The sequence below is a fragment of the Stegastes partitus genome, unplaced genomic scaffold (assembly GCF_000690725.1).
Source record: "Stegastes partitus isolate 25-593 unplaced genomic scaffold, Stegastes_partitus-1.0.2 Scaffold1397, whole genome shotgun sequence".
In the NCBI taxonomy this organism is placed as follows: Eukaryota; Metazoa; Chordata; class Actinopteri; family Pomacentridae; genus Stegastes; species Stegastes partitus.
Window position 1 is genome coordinate 129,585 of NW_007579128.1, and position 22,688 is coordinate 152,272.

Below are 22,688 nucleotides of genomic sequence, written 5' to 3' on the forward strand. Positions count from 1 at the left end.
AGTTTTTCATGTTTCCTTAAATTTTATGACTAAATGTGAAAATGTCACACCATCTCATTAAATATCTGCTAATTTGGATGAAAGTTAAATAAGAAAAAGTCCATTAACATGAAGATTCAAACGTGTATTTTGGATGGTTTCTTCACAAGAGTCTGAAAGCAAAATATCCCAAAATCTCAACTAAACTAAACTAAAACCTAGCTCAACCTGGCTAAGATGTGTGACACAGATATGGATCAGAAACTACTCAGAACAATATTGTTAATTTTATGTTATTTGCATGTCTGGACTTGCATTCTTAAATCTATTTGTGCTTCCACTGACCACATGGGGAACTTGCAGTTTCATTCAAAAACAAACCCTTCAACTGTTTGACTCTAAATCCAAGAAGCAGCTTGTTTTGTTTCTAACATTAGTGGTGGAAAAAGTATTCAGATCTTTTACTTAAGGTATGTAAAAACTTTAGGTAAAAGTTCTGCATGAAGCAAAGTTCTGGTCCCTCTGACTCTTATATACGAGCTCACTGAAGTATCATTAGTGGAGCAGCACTGAGTCAGCAGCATGTTCCTGTTGTAGCTGCCGCAGTTTGAACTATGTTACCTAAAGTTGTTCAGACACATCTGAGGGCTTGTCAGATGAACAACGGGAGAGAAAAGAGGGGGAAAAAAACACAGATCTGACACAGAAGTCCGTTTTCAGCTTTTAGATTTTTCTCTAATTTGTTGAGATACGGGATCGTTTGAAGATTTGTTGAAATTAAACCACAAGAGAGGTTTAGAGGGAAATAAATCACTATGAGGTGGAGCTTTTAACAATTTATAGACGACACACTGCTGTTTCTAAAAGGCCAAAAAACCCGAACAGCAATGATTTAATGTTTAACTACGTGTTTTAAAGCTTGTTATGTTATCGATTGTGTAAAATCTTCATCATAAAAGCAACCAAGGTTAACCAATAACTGCAGCTGCATAGAAAGCATTTCCTCTGAAATGTAGTGCAGTAGAAGTAAAATGGAAATACTCAAGTACCACAAAAGTACTGTACATTATTCACAGAGCAAAAAACTGTAACTTACGTGACCTGTTTGCAACGAGAAATGTTTTTATTGTTTGGTATTTGTTTTGTAAGAGCACTAGAATGACATTATTAAAAGTATTTCTTATTAAGAAGTGCCAAAAAAATAAAAAAGAAAGATGTTGAGACACAAAAAAAACAACCTTGTGTTTAAAAATGCACATAAAAAGAACACAGCCGCTGAATAAATAACAAGATAAATAATCTTTATTTCCACGTCTTTGTCATTTATAAAATTATGTGTCCACAATTAATATTAACAAGGCAACACAGAGAATCCTTTTAATTTCTCAGAGGCGGGACTCAGGCTCTAGAGACCGTTCACTTGCAGACGGGGAAGAGGGAAGCGTTGGCCAGATGTTGTGGAACCTGAAGGCTCTTATTGTTTTACAGATTGTACAGGACAGCGAGTACCGTGCAACATCCCAAATGTCAGACCCAAAAAGGGAGTCTCTAGAGCCTGCATCCGCACCGAGCCCTTCACTATACAGTCATAAAACTTCATAACCCAGGATTCATCACTGCTTATCGCTCAGTGTGTAAACCAGACACAGTTCATTCACCAGTTCTTGAACGTTCTCACACCAGATAGCCGTCGCTGAAATGATCCGCGTCACCGCCGTTAACTAGCGTAAAGCAATTATTCTTGTCTATCTTAAACATGATAACGTCGTATTCGTGTTTTTTTTTTGTTTGTTTTTTTTTTCCCTACAGTAAAAGACACAAAACCCCAGCAACTGTAAAAACCAAACGGGAACAATGAAGAAACAACCTTTCTATTCTACAAAACAAACAAACAAACAAAAACAAAAGGAGATCCTTAGATACCATGTGCTCAAAAAAGAAAAATTAAAAAAAAAACAAAAGAAAAAAAAAAGCTTTCTCGCAAGTCTGTCTGTTGGTAAGTAGGTTCGTTGATGTAAGTTATCAAAAAATTAAATATTATATACTGTATAGGTTATTATTACAGTAACAAGGTTCCATGCGATCATATTCTCGTCGTCTGTACAGAGTTGAGGATTCAGTAGTAAATTACAAGGCTATACAGACCTATAGTGCCTGGAGGCCAGAGGGCCAGCATGTTACAGAGCCATGGAGACCTGGGACGGGGGGACAGGAGGTCTGCTGGTCCGGACAGACGAGCCACATTCTCATGGTGGTGACGACAAAAACTTACTGAACGTGAAGGCTGTTTTATGTCAAGTATCATCAAAAATCTCCAACGTCTAGCCTAAAAGTTAAAGGAATAGTCCACCCTTGAATCTAAATGCTTAAACTTTATAGTGTACTTTTCCTCCGTCCACTTTAAACCGATTTCCTGCTGATCCGAGATCGAAACCCAGAGAGCGCGAGACATCGGAGGCGTCGGCGCTCCGTGAGAAGCTGGTTTTCCCAACGGAGTAAGGCTAGTAGATGGGTACAGGACGGTAAGCAACAGCAGATCGGTCGCTAACGGATGGATTTCCCTTCAGATTCTAAACCGCGCTCTAAGTGGGAATGACTTGTTGAAATCAGATCAGACGTCCAGAAAAGGGCGGGAAAAAGAGGAAAGGATCTGGACGCTGTGTCAGCAATTTCATTTCAACAGTTTGCTCCTGAAGTCGGGCTGCAGCTAACGGCGACTTTGATGATTCCTGATTATTATAGATCAATGAATTAGTCTGTTAATGATCCGAAAACCTTCCAAAACTACATCATGAAGCACAAGCTGATGCCATGAAATGTCTTGTTTTATGAGAGCATTAAATATTTGGGGATTTCTTTTTCTTGCAGCTCCTACTTGAAGATCAAACCATCGCTTCATTCCAGCTGACACAGCGCACAGATTTTTGACCTATATGGTTTAATGTGCACGCTCGTCTACAATACAGTATGTGGAAGCATCAAGAGACCAAGAACACCGCTGACCCAGTCCACAGAGCACAAGGGCCCTACACACACACAAAACCATAGTTAAGACTTAAAAAGACACAATCCAAACCCGGCGGGGTTCGTTCAGTCAAATACATTATTATTTAGTCATTATAAAACAATACCCAAGTGAATCGCTAAAGCACTGAGAGAGCAAGGAGGAGCTGAGGGAGCAGCGCACGAAGCACAACAACACAAAAAGAAAAAAAAAAAAATAAGGGGGAGTTTCCTATTAAACATGCCTTAGACCAGGTGGACATTCAGAGTCTTCACGTGATCAGTATGAGTCACCGTCAGGGCACATACGAGTGAAACGGGTGGCGCTGGGTACAAAGCTCGTTAAAGGTTAGCAGGAACACATTCATTTGGACCACATCTTGCATGTGGAGGTGCAGTGGGCTGTATAAGGCATGGATGTTTCATGTGCTTCATGTAGAAATGGTTCATGATGGGAGGGAGACAATCAAGCAGTTTACGTCCTTAACTTACTGCAACTACGTCATCGGTGCGATTCAAAGACTGAAAAGCCTATCAGGTCAAATTCGACTAATTTTATTCAAGTAAGGCTATATGCACACACACACGCACACACACACTCACACACACTTTAGCGCTGGTTCAGGGTCAGAAATAACTGGATGGATTCAAGGCAGGAAAAAACGGCACGATGCTCCGAGACGTTCTGGACAAAACGTGGCAGAGCATCGTGTTGTTGTTCCATCTTTAATCTACAGACATCTGACTCTAAACCTCCGGTGGCAGCACGGCACATGGACGTTACAGTGAGGCTAAACGGGCCCAGCTCGGTGGGCTGGCTGACAACTACTCTACTGATATGCTGGTTTGGTTGCTGTTTGACATTTTTCTTTATTTATTTTTTAAAAATTTTATTTCTGCCAAGTGTGTGAGCTGACCTCAGCTCCTCGAATTAAGAGCCGAAGGAAGCGGCCAAGCAGCGTAAAGCTATTCACACCTTTAGGCGGAGCCACGTCTCCACACACACCCCCCTAGAGCCCGACAGCGTCACGAACCCCCCGGGCCCACCACAGCTGCCTTCCTCGGACAGAGAGCGAGAAAGAGAGACGGAGAGACGGAGGCGGAAGGAAGAATCCTGCATGAAACGACGGGGAGTTTGTGGTGAGAGCGAAAGACGAAGAAGCGGATGAAGGAGCAGCGCTGAGACAAACTGGCCAGAGATGCTGTTGTGCTGTGCTGATAAGGCTGGAACTCAGTGCCAGTAGTGTGTGTGGGGGGACGGCAGACGCCTGAGCAGCACCTCCAGATGATGCTTTTTGTGGACACACACACACACATGGGGGGTACGCTGGGTCTCCCACGCCGCCTGGAGGGCCGGCTGTATTCACCTTCCACATCCTTGCTCATCTTCCACCAGTGTGTCTCTTCTGCACAACAGGCTTCACCTCTCAGTCTCTCTTTCGGTCTCTGTGCTGATTTAAAACCCTCCCTTCCCTCCCCACCCCACCCAGTATTACCCCCTATCCTCCCTCCCCAAAGTCCAGTTGCACACCACTATGTTTGTACTGTACAGTCAAAAAAAAAAAAAAAAAAATCCAATGAGCAAAAATCGTTAAAAAGCAGAGCCAGGGGCAGTTTTCTCTTCTTTTTTTTCTGCAGTTGTTTCTCGCTCTCGCAACTATTAACACAGGTCTGCCTGGTTTCTCACACACACACACACACACACACACACACTCAGAGCTCACCTACTCACACACTTGCACAAAGCCATGCTCGCAGGAACACTCGTCTTTCTTGCGCACTCGTCCTCATGCAAGCCCTGCTCGGTTTCTAGTGGTGGTTGGTCGGACATGCAGGAGTTTGGGGGGGAGGAGGAATGAGGGCAGGGGAGAGAAAAGGTTTCCTAGCTCGTAAAGGGAAAGAGGGTAGCTGTGTGTGTCTAACTGTGTGAGTGTGTTGAGGGAGAGGTCTTAGTTCAGCTGCCATCTCCTGCAATATTTCTTCTCCTCTTCACCTGCCGGAGGTAAAAAACAAAAACATGCATTAGTTTGAAGTCGTGCTCATTGTTCAGAGAGAGAAGGAAGAAGGCACAAAGAAGTCGGAGTACCTTTTCACAGAAGGTGAGATTAAAAGAATTTAGGCTGAATTAGAAATGCAGCAGAGAGAAAAAGAGCAGAAGGAAAAAACATGAGTGAAGCGATAATCGTAATTCTGACTATTTAACTGGCTGATTCATTCCAACAACAAACCTTCTAGATGGTTCCTGGAGACATATTTCAGTGCCTCGTCCAGGAGAATGACTGGGATGGAAATCTTCAGGACCACGATCCACTGGGACCAGCGCAAAGGGGTCACCTGGAAGATGAGCTGAAGGGCAGAGAGAACCCGACAGTCAGATGGTACACTGCAGCGGCCTCGACACAGTGCAGCTCAGAGGAAGGCATGCAAATGACAAAAACATCTTCCCCGACTTCATAATGCATGCACATCACTTTGGGAAAAAAAATACTGGAAAGTGAGAAAACCAAATATAGTCAGTGTCCCTGGGTGACTTGTGTTGTTTTGTAACACGCTCTGTGTGACTCGCAGCATTTCTGTGGGTGGTTTTTGTTTTGGCTCTGCTGTTTGTATGATACTAGACACGTGTGGTGTACGTGGTTCAGATGCTCTGGTCATTCTGCTGCACTTTATCTATTCCCATGTGTGTTCCTCATCTTTTAGGGCCACCATACCTTCTTCTTAAGGCAATCAGTAGCAGCATTTGTGTCGTCGATAGCAGGAAGAATCTGCCCTATGAAAGCCTGAGTATCAGTTAATTTCTTCAATGGAAAATGTGGAGAAAATAATTTAGATGCCACATTGAGAAAAGAAATATTCTTCTAGTCTCCAACTATGATCAAATGTTTTGCATTTTATGACAACAAACAGATTAATTAATACAAAGTCTTGAGTGAACTGCAGCGTCCGTGGAGTGAAACCAAAACATCTCTTGATCAGTAGAAGTATCACATTGACCTGCTGTACTGCGGTTACCAGGAAGCTCCTCACAATCAGTACCATCACCATTCTGTTCAGTAATCATATCAGATGTTGCCACGTCTTGAAAGATTTGCAGATTTATGAACTCAATTCAGTGAGAATTAAACAAGAGGCGAAAAACAAAACAAGCAAACTCTGAACATGCAGGCAGCAGCTGACATTTATAAAAAAAAAAAAGATGAGATGCATGATGACACCAGCACATCATCGGTACTTGAAATATAAGAGTCGGTATAATCATATATCGGTACGAGCGATCAGCCAAAATGAGCCGATACTGGCAAAAGTCTAATATTGTGCACCCTTAAATGAAAAGGTAATGCGCTAATTAATGCTGGAATCTGTAGTGAAGCCGACAGAAGGAATGAGTCAGATCCAGGATTAATGACAGCTCTCCATCTAAAGCTTCCCCCAGATATTCACCAGAAAAATATCACTATTAACTATTAATCTAATCTTTTAGCAACAGCGTGTTAGCGAACAAGTAAATGATCTTCTGAATGAGCTGCTGGTCTCCAGAGGAGAGGAACAGGTAGCTGCTGAAGCTAATGCTAAGCGAGCCGGACGAACAGAGAGCGGATCTGAGTTTGGAAACCATAACTGGATTTGCTGAGGAGAGTCCATCTGTTGTTTCGCTGCAGAGCAGAGGGACACTGAGCCTTTTTCATTAACCTCACCATAGACCAAAATAACACATGTAACCATGGTAACTGTAGACAAAGACAGTGAGGGCAGAAACCTGAAAATGCTCTGAAGATTAAATTTTTTTAAAAAGCAAATAGACTAGACAGTTTTACAACTTAAATTATTTAATATTATTCCTCATCTATGCACCACTTTATCCTCTGCAAGGTCACAGGGGGGCTGGAACCGATCCCAGCTGACTCAGGACAGGCTCACATGGACGGGTCGCTGGTCCATCACAGAGCCACACAGAGAGACAGACAACCAAGCACATTCACACCTACGGATTATTTAGAATCACCAATTAACCTCAGCGTGTTTCTGGACCTTGTGGGAGGAAGCCGGAGACAGAAAGACCCCAGGCTGGGAATCGAACCCAGGACCTTCAAGCTGTGAGGTGACAGCGCTAACCACTGCTGTCCCTGACTAAAACTAGATTACTAAAATCTGACAACAATTATTACACATTATTCTTAACAAAACTACATCAGTGTCAGAGGGCAATGACACTACTCCGTTTGCATCGATCTTAACTCGCCGTACTGACAGCAGCAGCAGTAGGATCAACCTCCACCTCAAACAACCGTCCTGAGAACTCACCGGCAGAGGCTCAACGTAGAGGATGAAGAAGTGGAGGGAGAGCGAGAGGATGATGGCTCCCAGCAGCCAGATGTTGACCCAGGGAGGCATCCTGACCAGGGACTGGTTCTCAGACAAACTAGAAGAGAGAAGTTTTATTAAATGACAACAGCTGCTCAGCTCTACACTCATGACTTGCATGAAAGTTTTCTATCACGTAGCAAAGAACAAATGAGACTATTCAGGCAAACTTTATTTAGCTTTGTGCAAGAACATCACAATTACTGTACAGCTAATGAAATGACGGTTTGGAATCAGTGTGATGTCATGCACGAGGCAGCCCTTCAGCTTTTCCTTTCTCAGATTCTTTCCTAAGTGAGACTTTCTTTCTCAGACTTGCTTCATGATCCTGGCAAAAACACACAGACTTTTACCTTCATGCCACTGTTCCCTCTATTTTGTGCCTCCCTAAAATAGCATTATTCCACTTCTTAAGATGTGTGGCTAAGCTTGATTCCTTCATTTGCCAGATGCAGCACATAAAAATATGGTCATTACAAACATTAAGTCAGTGGATAGAGATGCTGTGTTTTTCTGGCATCCCTCAGACAGCCGAGTGATTCTTTCTCAAAGGCAGCGCTGTCTTGTTGGATGAGTGTCTCTCTTTTTTTTTTCCCCACATCTGCCAGCCGTGACATTTAAGGATTGTTTACCCCGACATCACGACAGAAGATCACTGACCTGTTGAGTGCGTTGAACATTTCGATAGTGACCAGCACAGACAGCGCCATGGTTGTAGGGTAGCGGGACTCAAACACCTCACAGTCGATTTCCTGGAACATGGGGTTCTCCTCAGTGCACTGCATGAAGTGTCGCTGTAAAGACACGGACAGATGGGAGTTAGCGTGCATGAGTGGGCTGTGTGGGCGCTCCTGCATGTGCGTGGGCAGGATGTCACCGGGACCTCTGCGACCCGGTTTGACGGAGCGCAGATCTGATTGGGTAACAGCTGCAGAACCTTGGCCTCGTTCCACCCTGCTCGCGATCAAACAACATGGGTCTTCCTTCCCTTTCTATTTCTGTCCACTGCTGGGATCGCCACACATTTTTGTGTCCAACCGCAGGGAATTTAAAGAAACACGTATGAAAATATTACAGAAGATAAACTCGTATCCACCGAGGACAAGACTGGGCTGCATCAGACTAAGCAACAGACTGGGCAGAACTGTTTTTTTTAACTCACCAGCTGATAGAAGGACACCTGGGGACCCTCTTCATCAAACAGGTACCACCAAGTAGCTGCACTCACTGTTCCAAGACCCACGTATCCTAAAAGAAAAATAGTCAAAGATAGTTTCAGACAAAATAATCATAACTAGACAGACAGATACATAAATACTTTTGATTGTATACTGTACTATGCAAAACAAAGGACAATCATACAGAAAAAAATAACGTTAAAATCGATCTTTATGCTTCTAAATGCACAGATCTTATGGAAAATGTTCAGTATCCCATGAGGTAGACCTGCTTGTTAGCAAAGAGTGCATGATTTGCTTGTAGCTAGCCTTTGTTTTCAATAAAGTCTGGATTTCAAACGACAAACGACTTATTTTAACACACTGTTATGGCCTTTTATGAATACAAATGTTTGCAGATCAGTATCATGTGTGTTGGTGTGGACTTGGTGACCACTGACAGAGCTGCAGACTAATGGTTTTGGAAAATCTATCACATTTTTGCTTTTAGCAATAAATAAATAAGAAATCGCAAACAGATGTACAGAGTCTCTTTTCATGGTATTGTTTGACTAACAAATTATGCATATTAGTGTCTGTGTTTACACAGCTTGTGTTGATCGTTGTTGTTGTTTGCAAATGCAGTCTGGCAGATATCCCATGTAGTGGTTGGTACACATTAATGTTAAATGTGCATGTTTCTGCTGGCTTCATGTCACACCGGACTTACTTTAAGCATTAGTTTTTCACTTCAACATCCAAGCCGTATCATCTACCACAAAATATGTCAAGTACCAGCAAGAACAAGAATATATGGATGCCTCACTTTATGCTTTTTGACTAAGGCTGCTGTAATGTCCAGTACAGAGTGAAAAACAACAGCACAAGACGACTGGCAGCTGCTATCTTGAGTTGTCCAATGGCATGAATGCAATTTGTACACATTCCCTTCCCTCCCACAAAATGTAAATGCAGCATCATGTCCAGAACGAGGGGGCTGCTGTGCTCTTAACTTCAGCAGAAAAACAGCAGAAGTTTCCTGTAATAGTACGTAATTAAATGTAATGACCCAACATGTTTGTGTTTCACAGTTAATTTCTCATGAGCTGCAGCACTTAGAATTTTGTCCAGTCTCAGTGGGTGTTATTACTGACAGTTGTGGCCATTTCTTCATATGTCATGCTAGCTAGCAAAAGATGTCTGTAAGCATGAGGGATTTAGAAAACAAAAGAGTAAATCAGGAAGTTTCTTTATGTCTCAAAGCTGAAAATGTCTGCATACAAACTTTCAAATCATTGTAGTTCTTTTATAACAACTTGCTGCACACACATCCTAACTTGTAAACTGTTTATACTCTGACACAAGCACATACTGAGCAGCAGTTTTATTCAGATCAGAGCGAGGACTACCTCCAATGGCCAGGTATCTGAAGAAGAGCCAGCCAGAGATGAGAGGCTCCTTGGGGTTGCGGGGAGGCTTGTCCATGATGTCCAGGTCTGGCGGGTTGAAGCCCAGGGCAGTGGCAGGCAGCCCATCAGTCACCAGATTAACCCACAGCAGCTGCACTGGAATCAAAGCCTCAGGGAGACCCAGGATGGCTGTCAGGAAGATGCTGTGGACAAACAGAGGGAAGAGACATCAGCCAAGGACGCCAGACCGATGGTGAGGATAGTCCAACATGACAGCTGAGTGTCGGAGCATCTTTGTTCTCACCAGACGACTTCTCCCACGTTAGAGGAGATGAGATATCTGATGAACTGCTTCATGTTGTTGTAGATGGCTCTGCCCTCCTCCACAGCAGCCACAATGGTGGAGAAGTTATCGTCAGACAGCACCATCTCAGAGGCCGACTTGGCCACTGCTGTGCCAGAACCCATGGCGATGCCAATCTCTGCTTTCTTCAGAGCCGGTGCGTCGTTCACACCATCTCCTGTCTGGAACAAAAACAGAACCATAATTAATGCATCAACAAAACCTAAGTTAGAAGACGAAATTTGCTCTCCTGATTAGTAAATAATCCTTAAATCCAAGTGAAATACAATATTTGCACCAAGACTTAAGAAAGAAATATTTTTAGAAGATGCATCACTAGTTGTAAACAGACAGATATGTGGTAGACAAGAACTTCTATCAAAGAACAGAGGAATATTCTTAGTATCACAAAGCTGGATAAACCTCTTTGAAGAACAAAAGCTCAAACTATTTCTTAGTCGCTCATAAACCAGTGTGGTGAAGCGTATTCGACGTGACAGACAAAACAAAATTTGTTCAAATAAGAATGTTCATTCTTAAAATATTGAGCCCACATGAAAGTTTTGGTGAAGATTATTCTTTAAACAGAGATGAGTCTAACAAACTGAGGATGGCTGCAAATGAGCTTCTTTCTCACTATGCAAAGTCTCATTATCCTTTCAGATTCAGACAGGATTAAGCTAAAGCTGAGCAAGAGAGATATTTATCTGTCATGGCAGGGCCTGAAAGCAGCTTGAGACTGCTGTGAATGGTGGAGTGAGTCTGACAGGCAAATGGTGATATTGTTGTCTACCCTCCCTCCCTCCCGTCTTCCCTTCGGATCAACCCCTCTTCTGAGACGTGTGTCAGATAGGAAGCAGCAGAGCGGACCGGAGATGACAGCTTCTGATAGCGCTGTCTGAGAGAGCAGCCTCAAAGAGACCTGAAACATGTCACGCCTCACTGGCCTCTTCCCATGCATCCCTGACAAGTCATTCACATAACAAACAGCCGCAGGAGGAGGAAAATGCCGTTTTGCCTCGCAACTGCCATGAAAAAATGATTTGACAAAAAAATATACGATGTGTAGATCTGCAGGAAGCTGAGACTCAAAGTTGAAGTGGGGCGGTGCCAGTAGATTGAGGAGGAACAACAGATGTGGAACAGCTTTGAGGTGATCAAGCTGTGTCATCACTTCTCCTCACCATGGCCGTGATCTCATCGAAGGACTGCAGGTAGCCGACGATCTTGGACTTGTGAGCTGGCTCGACGCGGGCGAAGCATCGCGCCCGTTTCACAGCTTCTCTCTGAGCCTCTGATGGGAGGTCGTCAAACTCGCGGCCCGTGTAGGCCTTTCCAGTCACGTCTTCCTCCTCGCCGAAGATGCCAATTCGTCTGCAGATGGCCACAGCTGTGCCCTTGTTGTCTCCCGTGATCATGATAACGCGGATACCTGCCTCGTTGCACAGCTTCACTGAACCGATCACCTCCTTCCTGGGCGGGTCGAGCATGCCCACACAGCCAACAAACGTGAGCCCCAACTGAAGGGAGAACAAAGAAGGAGCGGGGAAGAGAGATTAGGTTTCACAGGGCAATATCTGAAAGCAGAATCTCTCTCCAATTCCTCTGAAATGCCACTAACTGCTTTCTAATTGTACCGCTGCTCAAACAGTTTATTTTCTTTTCCACGCAACAAATGGATTGTTCCAGGAACCAAGTGTAAAAAGGTTTAACCAGTAGATGGATTCAAACAGGAGAGAGGGAGTAGAGTACATGCATTTCACATCTTTATTGATCTTCATCACATTGGCATTGATTTAAAAACTGCATTGTTGCTGAAAATGTCAGTCATTTTATTTTAGGAAAAAGACTGAACTATGACGCTCTTTGAACAACAATCCTCTGCCGTACCTCATACTCTGCAAACTTGCTGGAGTTTTCCAAGTCCATGTCTTCTTTGCGTGGCGGGGTGTCATGAGTGGCCAGTGCCAAGCAGCGCAGGGTGTCCCTGCCTGTCCCCCAGTCCCTGATCTTAGACATCAGCTGGTCACGCACAGCTGGTGTCAGTGTCACCTTCCCTGTCCCGACCCGCAAGTACTGACACCGCTCGATCACGCTCTCTGGAGCACCCTGAGGACAAACATTGTAAATGACAAGAAAGCAGCGCGTTAACACAATGGTGAAAATGGTAGCGATGGCAGGTATGTGTCTATTTGAGGGTGTCATATTCAGTCATGCCTTGATGAACATCTTGCTCTGGGAGCCCGGTTTGACAGGGGTGCAGTACACAGACATGGACTTGCGATCACGAGAGAACTCCAGGGTGAACTCCTTCTTCATCAACTGCCTGATCACCTGATGGATGGAAAAAGAGGGAGATGTGGAAGAAATGACAGAGGAGGAGAAGAAGAAGGTGAAAAAGAGTCAGAGACAGAGCTGAGGTACACTCATGGGTATCTGTCAGACTGGTGGCTGATAGGGCACTGAGAGGTTTGGCTGCACTACTAACAGCTGAAGGATGACACTTCAGACCACTCAACCACCTTGTCTAGATGTCTGGCTGTGGCCTCGGATGCCTGTGCACAGCAGCATAGATGATACTGAACCTGGCTGAGGATGATTAGCAGTGGAACTATGTGGAAACATAAAAGCTAAAAAGAAAGCTTACTGCATGAGCATAAAAGTCAAACTAAAAACATCCCTATTTTTCATATATTGTTTTTTTTTATTTTCCACCAGTAGATGTCCCTCTAGTTCAGAGTCTGTGCTGAGTCTAGTGCACAAGAAAGGCTGAAATGTTAAGACTGATTATACTCTCTGTCCAGCCAGATGGTTGTGGTGTACACACACCCTGTCAGGGGACTTCAGACATCTGATGGATGTCCTGAAATCTGTCACTATGACAAACTTCTTCTCTCTATCAAGCAGAGAGAGAACAGTGAGTTTGTCTTGGCATGGCATGCCGGGGAAATCATTCTCCTGCTCTTTCTTCTGTTTCCTAGCTGTGTACACCCAGCAGAGATTCGGAAAGTTAAGGTCATCTCATGTAGGATTTGCCCAACATCCAAGTTAATGTTGAGTAATGTTCTGCATTTGCTCGTTTATCCGCCGAGCAGGTACCGCGCACCAAGTTAGAGGTTTAAAATTAAACACGAAAACATTCAGTGAGACGTGTACTTTTGTACTCCTCTGTCACTAAAAGGCTCTTTCCATTTGAGACTCCACAGCCTCCGTCCCTCCTACGCTTCCCAAAAGTGAGAGCAACAGAGATTTTAATAACCTTGGAGCTCGGAGTGGACAAGCTCAGAACTGGAGCCCCTCAGCACTGAAACACTAACGTCAGCTTAGCCATCCATTGGTCACTCACACAGCACCGGCCATGTTCAACACTTTCCACATCAACCGAGAATAAAAAACTGTGATTTGCTGTAGCGAGCTCGGTGCAAAACCAGCCCAAACTCCAAGTAATGCTGCAGGAAAGCTTCATGTCTTTATAGTTATGCTTGTGTGTGATGTTTTTAAGTCATAACCAAACAATCATAATTTCACACCCTGAAGTCGTGTGTGTCGATCCGTGTGCTTCATTAAATGGTCCTTAAAACCTGACCTGCTGACTCACCCTCAATAAAACATGACTTAAATGTAAAATATAATTGGTACAAATATGTATAAGCAGGCGCACACCAGGTCATTATGTCCTCCCTACTGGCAGTGTACAGTATGGCATAATGAGCAGAGTAATTATAGTCTCATTGGCACATTCACGCTGAGAAGAGCAAAGCCTGCAGCAGATATGCCAGTTGTGGGAGCAAACAGTGTGCTTATTGTAGATAAATGAATGAATAAAGATGAGTAACACACTGATCTCCACAGACTTGGCTTAAACACCTTTGATTGGGCACTAAAACGGTACTCCACAGATTTACCACGGCGTTTCTATAACAGTGTCTGAGTCAAAACAAGAGACTCATGGACTGCCTTCCGTCCTACCATCTCCTTAAGACAAGCATGCATGCTGACAGTATGACTAGGAGCTACTACAACACTAGGTAAAAGTAAAATCTGTTTTACAAATTTACAAATGTATGCAGCAGCTCCCACTATGATCCAGTCAGATCATATTCTCCATAAGGAGTAATAGTGCTGTAAGTATACAGTTTGTATTGTTCTTTAGTTTATCATGTTCACATGTTAGAACCAGTCTCCCTTTAACTGAGCTAATTAGACCATTATTTAGCAAAGACTTTATTCCAACACATTTGTCACTGCATGCTACATATCTGGTATCAATTTGAACTTGTTAGCCTAAAGTGTAAAGGAGCCATTTCTGGGAAATCGCTGCTCCCTAGTTAATATGCAAATTCATGCAGAAATGTGCTCCAAAATCTAATTAGATCATCCACTCCATATGGAGTACTGGGTGCTGCTAAGTAGCCTATGAAGTCAGAACCGAGTTGTCGTGTTCTCAGAAATGTGTCTGCGGTGTCACAATACAACTGGACTGCAGATGAGGTTGTTGAATCAACTATTTAGATCCTAATCTTCAAACGGCTTGCCTCAAGCAGAGATGAGGACGGGGGCAACAGAGGTGTGGTGAACTCACTTCTTTCTAACTAAACACCCTAAGACTTGTATTTTCAAACTTGCAGTCACTCCAACTGCCTCAAGCCACACAAGTCAGCATCGCTTGAGGCAGTTCATCAGACTTGGCACAGCTCTCTCTCTCCAGTCACAAAACTTTTTTCACGTATGCAGAAGTAGTCCCAGAAATCTTTAGATATAGATGAAGATCAGATTGTTGGGTCACAAGCATCTTCACATGGAACTTACGGAGTTGCAGGCCCCAGCACGTTCCACCTTGCTGAGTCCGGACAGGTCGGTCTTGAAGACGTTCATCTTCTCCACCAAGGTGGTGAGAGCTGTTTCTGTGGCCTCACCCACCTTCTCATAAACCCCTTTGCTCTGTAAGAGAACACAAGTCTCAACCATCAAACTGACAACATTAAAATGAGATATTTTTAGTGAAACCTACAGAAAGAACAACTTCAAATGACATACATGACCCACTGTTAAATGTGAGAGACCCCCTTCACATGAAACGACCTGCAGCGAGCAGCACTGCAGGTCATTCAACTCTACCTCGACCATAAACACTGAGTCACACATGCAAAGTGTTTTCAAATATGTGACCCTGCGAGCTGAGATGTGGAGTCGTTAAGATGGAGCAGCAACGACAAACGACACATCATTTGTTTGTGTGGCCGACCAAAGACAGCAATAAAACGCCTCCCTCCCCTCCGGGCGCTTGGCTCCACTTCCTCTCCCTCTCTTCTGATCTCACACTCCGGCTTTATTCAAAAACGCACAAAATCGGTGGCAAAATGACTATTTACAAGAACAGAAACAGTTAGTCTAGGGGAAGATATATGGGAGCTGAGAAGTGCTGGCCTCTCTCCTCAGCATGGTTACTGTGATACCATGGTGATGACAAAGAGGTGAGAAAAGCAATCCAAACCAAAGAAAAAGATCATACATTGGAGTAAAATTAGCTCAGCTGAAGAAAGGGAAAGCAGTGTGTGTGTGTGTGTGTGTGTGTGTGTGTGTGTGTGTATTCAAGTGCTACCTTTTATGGAGTCACTGCAGTGTGTAGTTGCGCATAGGAATTCGCAGAGACCGGACTCCCATAATGTGCTACACATGGATCTATTTTGCACAGAAAGTTAAAAGATGTTTGTGTGTTAATGACCTCATTGTAGTCCAGCGAGGAGTCGTTGCACATAGAGCACACTGTGGCCAACTCCAGAAGTCCATCATAGTCTCCACACTGGACAGGCCTGTTTCCTGCAAGTCTGGAAGAAAAACAGACACACACACACGCAAGCATCACTCACAACAGCAAAACACAAGGAAGAAACACTTCACAGTTCACTACACCGCAGACACAGTATCCTATTGAATATTTATGAGTGGAGACGACATTCGGTTGTTTAGCATTCCAAAGTTGACTGGAGAAACAGTGGTGGTACAGTAGTAAACAGTGTATTTGTGTGTGAGTGTGTGTGTGTGTGTGTGTGTGCTCGCTCCTGACAAGCGGTGCTGATTGCATGACAACCATGGATCCCTTCCCAGTAGAGACTGCAACCGTTGCTAGCGAAGCTCCCACACAATAACCCACACTCGGCTGTTATGAAATCGACAGGTTCATGCGGAGTCAGAATGCTGTACTCGCCAAACAGTAAAATAAACAACATGCGCAAAATGAACTGCCGAAATACTTCTTCTGTCTAATGAATAGCCACCTACCTGCAGTCCTCCACAAATACATATTTACTAAGATAGAAAAAAATCTGACATGGCACATATCAAAATGGACACACAATGGAAAATCTGTTTACCCGAGTTCACCGTACGCTTCAACCAGCAAGGTGTGTGATATGAGTACAGTGCAGCCGAGGCTTATGATTTCTACTATGAATGTATAAATGTACAAGCAGTTTGCACACATAACAGAATGTATCTGGAGTTATTAGCCGTTTCCCTGGTTCTCACAGATATTTCCACATCAACACAAAGCATCGCTAAAAGCACATTTTCAGACTTATTAGAATTGATGTAACAAATCCTGGCCGGCAGACCACAACACATTTTGCTTGACTGCATCCATTTATGTTTTATTCTAAAAAAGAAAGGGCCAGGAAAAGGGAAGAAAAAAAAAAAAGGAATGATGCATTTAAATTTAAATATTTGCTGTAGTAAAATCTGGAAAGCCCGCTGACACACATTTTTAATGAGCTATTAAAATGGACCCAATGTCTTTTCGTAACCAAGCGATACATCTTTAAACTGTGACACTTACATTTGTCCCTCGGGGGCATATGTAGAACCAGTTATGGAGAACTCATGCAGGGTGCAACTTGAATCTTCCACCTTGTCTGCGACGAACATCTGGAGAGAAAAAAAAAAAAAAGGCAAACACAAACAGAGGCGGCGTAGTTAGCTTATTAATCAAACTGTGGTTGGTCCTTGTGTGCTGCGGCTGCCCACTGCTGCTAAAAGGTTACGTTGGATCAAGTGAAGACATACGTGAGTCTGCCTGTGTTTGGAGCTTCAGAAAATAGCCTTTTATTTTTAATAGTTAATGAGGAGGCTGAAGCGGACCCGGAGACGGGGTCTTGTGGACTGAGATGGAGTTCAGTGACTGGCTGCAGTAAATATTTCATTTTGAAGAAAGCTATTCTGTTATCTTGTATAACCGTGACAACGTCGGCTAGTGCAACCAAGAGGGTTTGTCATAGGAATACTGTACAGCCGAGGCTTTTGATTGTCACTATGAATGAACAATTAATTGATTTCAAATCAAAAGTCATGATGGGAACAATTCAAATAGCAAATTTCAAAGGCAGCAGTTTAGGAAATGCATTCTGCAGCATGGATAGAGATAAGAATAGATGACAAATATGTGACAGAAGCTTTCAGAATCACAATGTGTTTCTATGCTATCACAGAAATTGTTGTATGGACACATAAAGCATATTTAACATATAACATATGACACATATAGCAATTTCCCTGAGGTCTTGTACCAAAGGGATCAATAAAGTTGTATTCTAATTCTAATTCTAAAGCACAGCTATAGATATAATACCTCCAGTGTATATTCATCATTTGTTAGTATCAGTAAGTCATACATGTAATTATAGTCAATGGTCACTTTATTAGGATCAACCACACAATCTAAGGCAATCCAATACAACTATTTTTTAGCATGAAGTCTACTTTCATGATAACTATGACGACTTTGATGGCAATTTTATATTTACAATATAATTTATAAAGAACCTAATTCCAGTCTATGTTTCAGCACTGGAGTCATAGTTACTGTCAAAGTGTTGCCTTATATTCAGCGTTGTTTCTAAGGTTCTGCTGCCCTGATGTATGTAAACTGGGAAGGCAAAAGAAAATTTGTGACACACCTGCAGTAAAACACGACCTCCATTAACGATGACCTCAGGAATAGCAACACAACTGAATTCACACACATCCATCAGGTCACTAAAAACTGATTATAAACTATGTAAAGGTGAAATATACAGCAGAGATCTTCTAATGAATAGCAACAAGTGTCATGCAACGCTCACTGAACGGTCACATAGTCAAGAGGAAACGCATGTAAAGTAATGCACAGGAATATATGTACCTTTTGTGTCATGGTGCACCTGAGCAATAATGTCATTTTGAAGTAAATTCTATGCACCATAGACGACATACCGCGGCTACAGTGACGTGCCTATGTTAACTATCAGGTAAAGCGAGACTATATGAGGTCTGCACGGCGGTTACTGTGGCCAACGGGCAATTACGGGACAAAAGTAAATGCTAAAATGTGCTGTAAAAGAAGCACAAGTAGAGCAAAGCATAATGTCAGTGAAGTGATTCGCTTATGTCACTTACAGTAATCTAAATTTTGCCATCATAAACTTCTGGCCACACTAGACCAAGTGAGGCCCAGCAGGAAAGCATTATGAAAATCAGATGCTGGAATACCATATAGGAAGAACTGGCTTAAAAGAAAAGGTTACTGAAGGAAAATCTACAATGATTCAGTCAGAAAACAACCCCACAATGTATACCAGCTTGTGCAGCTCACTGTACTTCCACCCCTGTGCTCGCGTTAGCATCTCTACACATGAACGCAACATGGGAGTTGCAGCGCTCATACGTCTGGATGTAAGCCTTCATCAGTCACTCACGCTGCCAAACACGCTCCAGTTAACCGCTGGAAAACAAAGAATAAGTCAGTGAAGATAGGAGAAAGAGCTCAGTCCCAGAGCTGTCCAAGGATTTGCTTTGTTGGCTGCTTTGTTGGCAAATGTTCTTCCTGAAATTCCCACAGGAAGGGCGGTTCACGATGCACTCGTAATACTAATATATCGATAAAACAAAGAGGGAGTGCGGCGGCTGAGGTACGCCATCATTCACAGTCCAATGCCTCTCTGTGCATCCCAACACCTCATCTGAATGACATACATAAATTTACTATAGGATGACAAACTGCCCTTGACCTTCAGTCCTTAATTAATATTCAACTTCACACACACACACACAAGCTAGACACCCCTACGACCTGGCTTAACGCTGTTTAACACTCAATTAAATCACACTGATTGAAGAATTAATGAAGCAGTCATTTGGTTAAACTTTCCTTCCTTCTCGATTCTCTGAGTTTGTGTGTGTGTGTGTGTGTGTGTGTGTGTGTGTGTGTGTGTGTGTGTGTGTCACTGACTTAACAGCAGCCATCAATTTAAAAAGAACACAAGATCAATGCAAGACTTAAGATGGGAGGCAGCTGTTGTTCCTCCAGAACCAGAGCCTAAAAGGTAAGTTTAAGCCTTTTAATGGAGTAATTATTACCAGGGTTACTACATTTAGTCCACTGATGTAGTCTGGGCTGGACAAGATGAAACGCTTATAAATAACTGCCTTACCAAATCATTATTATTGCCTCTATGACGTTATAGTTTGTTTTTCTTGAGAACATGCAGTTTTTGCGTTTGCAGCTTTGACACAATGCAGTAATGCTGTTTTCCTTTTTGAAATTCAATCAAGAGCTGACTATTGAGAAGGACTTTTGAAGCTCTATGACTTTCCTTCACCTGTACAACTCTAAGAGCGTCTGAAAAAGGAAAAGCAAAAAAAATCCACATCAATGAAAAAAAACAAAAAAACTGTGGGCACACAAGAGCTGTATAAAAATATTATTAATAACTTTAACCACATCTGAGGTAAGTTGGTTTTGCAATTTACATGCTGATGACCTAATTGCTCGATATAGAGCTTTTACTCTCTGTATAGTGTCTGCTATACCAACACAACATTTAGATTGCCTTCCTACACGACAGATTGACAGAAAATGAAAACACATGCAGACACTTTTTGCTTTCCATTATCTTATTTTGATCAGCCTCACGAGAGCTGCTTCAAAGGCCCCTCGAGTAAAAATCAATGAATATTTTAGACTGATAACATATACATATAGTGGTTTTTTTCGATGCTATAAGACACATTATTAGTGAAATGAGCAGTTAACGTCATGGCTGAAACAGTTTTCATGCCTAACAAACCTAAGGAACCAGTCTTTCCGTATGATGGCTCTTCCTCGTGATCAGTTTAAGTGTTTAAGCAAAGTCGTAGGTGAGCTGGTGTGCTGAACTGCACACTGGGTATAGAGAGAGGCAGAGACGTTACAGAGCCACACAAGATATTGAAGAGTTACGTCTAAGCCATTTTAAATATATTTACATTGAATAAAAACTTTCAAATATACATTTCTGATGCACAGGAACGCATTTCATCAATGCATAGAAGATAAAACTGATAAAAGCCTCAAGTCCAGCATTAGTATGAACAACTAACCGCCGTGTCAAGTATCTTATTACCTAATATTTGCTTATGCTTACATAATACTTTAATTTGTAATTAATCTCAGGAAGCTAACTTTGGGAACGAGGCAGCCACAACCCAGCTTAGTGCAGTCCTGCCAGCTCACGTACAAAACATCTGACGGGTGAAAAACACTGAAACAAAAAAACGCACAAAGAAGTATTTGCCACCACAGTAAGCACTGACCAAAGTTGCTCATCAAAACTGCAAATAGTTATTTTCATCATCTTTTCACAGCCAATCTCTGCGAGCGAAAAGGAAGACGCAGCCTCACGAGCCGTTAGATGAAGAGCTGCAGGCGACAAGCTGCACACCTTCAACTCTCCTGCAAGGTAACCGACACCTTTTAGCGTTCCCTGCTGTTGTGCAGGAAACTACTCACTCTGGTGGCATCATGGAAAAAAGGATGACTTTATTAAAACAAGTCTCGTTTGTTTGGCTGCGCTGTAACCAGATACGCCTTTTGTGTTACTGATAAAGCTGCTCAAGAAGTATTTGCTGCCACAAGAATTCTTGGACTTGCCAGACTAAACCACACACCGTACCGCAAGTTTTCCGACTTTGTTACTCCATCTCTAACTTATAATTAACTAAAATATTCAGCTGGTCATAGTGCCGATGTGCAAACAGGATCTTTAACTTTTTTTTTTTTTTTTTTACCCCATTAATCCTTGATTTTCAGTTTCATTTCAGGATGTGCTGCCCTTTACACGGCTTCAACCTTCTGTTCAATCCTTAATTTCACAAAGGTCATCAGGCTTGGTACTCTCTGTTCCACCATTCTCCCACAAACCAACAATACCTACTCAGGGGCCCAATGACTTCCATAAAAGCACATACCGCACACACACACACACACACACAAAGCAGAGCCTAAGGAATAAAATTAGGCTTGTTCTTTCATCCGTGGTCAGTTTTCTCTCACTATCTGATCCGCTGTGGTCTCCAAGGAAACAAGGCACAGTGTGATCCATGTGACTAAATGGTAGTGGCAGAAGTTTGTATTTTTCTACTCACTTCCTCTGAGCTTGTGTGGGGATGAATAGTGGATAACCCTGTGTGTGTGAGTGTGTGTGTGAAGGGAAAAGGGAAGTACAGAGTCAGGACACAGAGGGGAATCCCTGGAAATCCTGCCGATACGGGGATACCACCGAGGCCAGGGAGACACATGGCGCTATCAGGGCTACTGGCTGGAGACCAGTCCGGGAATAAGCACAGATGGATAAGCACGGGCAAACATGTGACGCAGGGAAACTATAAAAACAGCGCAGTGTGTTGAAGGCACGACGAGCATGAGGAAGGCCGAGTTAAATAACCACTAAAATAAAAAAAAAAAAATCTATCTCCAGGAAACACCATGAAAAAAAACAAAAAAAAAACTGAAAAGCGGAAGTTTGATTTGTCTTTGTGAGAATGTGTATGTGTTATCTCCCACCAGAGAGCCGAGAGCGGCAAGCCAAGGAGCATAGGTGGAAGCAGAAGGTCAATGTTTACCCAGTGCCAGCCTGCCTCACTCTTTTTTTTTTTTTCTGTGTGTGGGAGGGTTTCAGGGTTGTGGTGAGATCACTCCTCCGTGTTCCTCCTGCTAGAGGGAACTCCCTGCAGCTACGCATTAATCACACAGACACTCCACGTCATCTGGGGGAGCAACGAGGGGCGGGCTTTCATACGCCGAGCGCAGAGAGTCTACCGTAAGGGGGAACTGCACAGTCCTTTGAACTCCATTTTGAAATACGAATTCAGTTTTTTTCACCTTGGTTTTCCAGATTATAGCGAGTCCTCTCCAAACATATAAAACCCACTAGTCTGTAGGACAATCAGAGAGATAAACAACACACTTTCACACCTACAGACAATTTAGAATCACCGATTAACCTCAAGCATTTCTTTGGACTGTGGGAGGAAGCCGCAGCACCTGCAGCTATTTTGCTCCTCGTACAGAGCTCTGTGCTGTTGATTTAAATGGTCAGCTTCTCATATTCAAGCTGGTTAAATATTCTAGATGCTCGAAGGCTT

At 43.0% G+C, this 22,688-nt stretch overlaps 1 protein-coding gene across 2 annotated transcripts in view; it reads right to left on the minus strand.

The window, feature by feature from the left end:
- Positions 1-1,259: 1,259 nt before the first annotated feature.
- Positions 1,260-22,688, minus strand: part of atp2a3 (ATPase sarcoplasmic/endoplasmic reticulum Ca2+ transporting 3) — a 52,723-nt gene continuing 31,294 nt past the window's right edge. The window contains exons 9-21 of one of the 2 annotated variants that reach the window (XM_008299268.1): positions 17,089-17,177; positions 15,979-16,081; positions 15,063-15,194; positions 12,471-12,587; positions 12,144-12,362; positions 11,438-11,773; positions 10,215-10,435; positions 9,911-10,113; positions 8,507-8,592; positions 8,005-8,138; positions 7,285-7,402; positions 5,211-5,328; positions 1,260-4,975 (exon numbers count right to left, since the gene is read on the minus strand). In XM_008299268.1, the coding sequence (XP_008297490.1) occupies positions 4,932-4,975; positions 5,211-5,328; positions 7,285-7,402; positions 8,005-8,138; positions 8,507-8,592; positions 9,911-10,113; positions 10,215-10,435; positions 11,438-11,773; positions 12,144-12,362; positions 12,471-12,587; positions 15,063-15,194; positions 15,979-16,081; positions 17,089-17,177 (1,920 nt within the window). In that variant the 3' untranslated portion in view covers positions 1,260-4,931. Of the gene's footprint in view, positions 4,976-5,193; positions 5,329-7,284; positions 7,403-8,004; positions 8,139-8,506; positions 8,593-9,910; positions 10,114-10,214; positions 10,436-11,437; positions 11,774-12,143; positions 12,363-12,470; positions 12,588-15,062; positions 15,195-15,978; positions 16,082-17,088; positions 17,178-22,688 lie in introns of those variants that run through there. The other variant, XM_008299269.1, reaches the window with a different exon arrangement.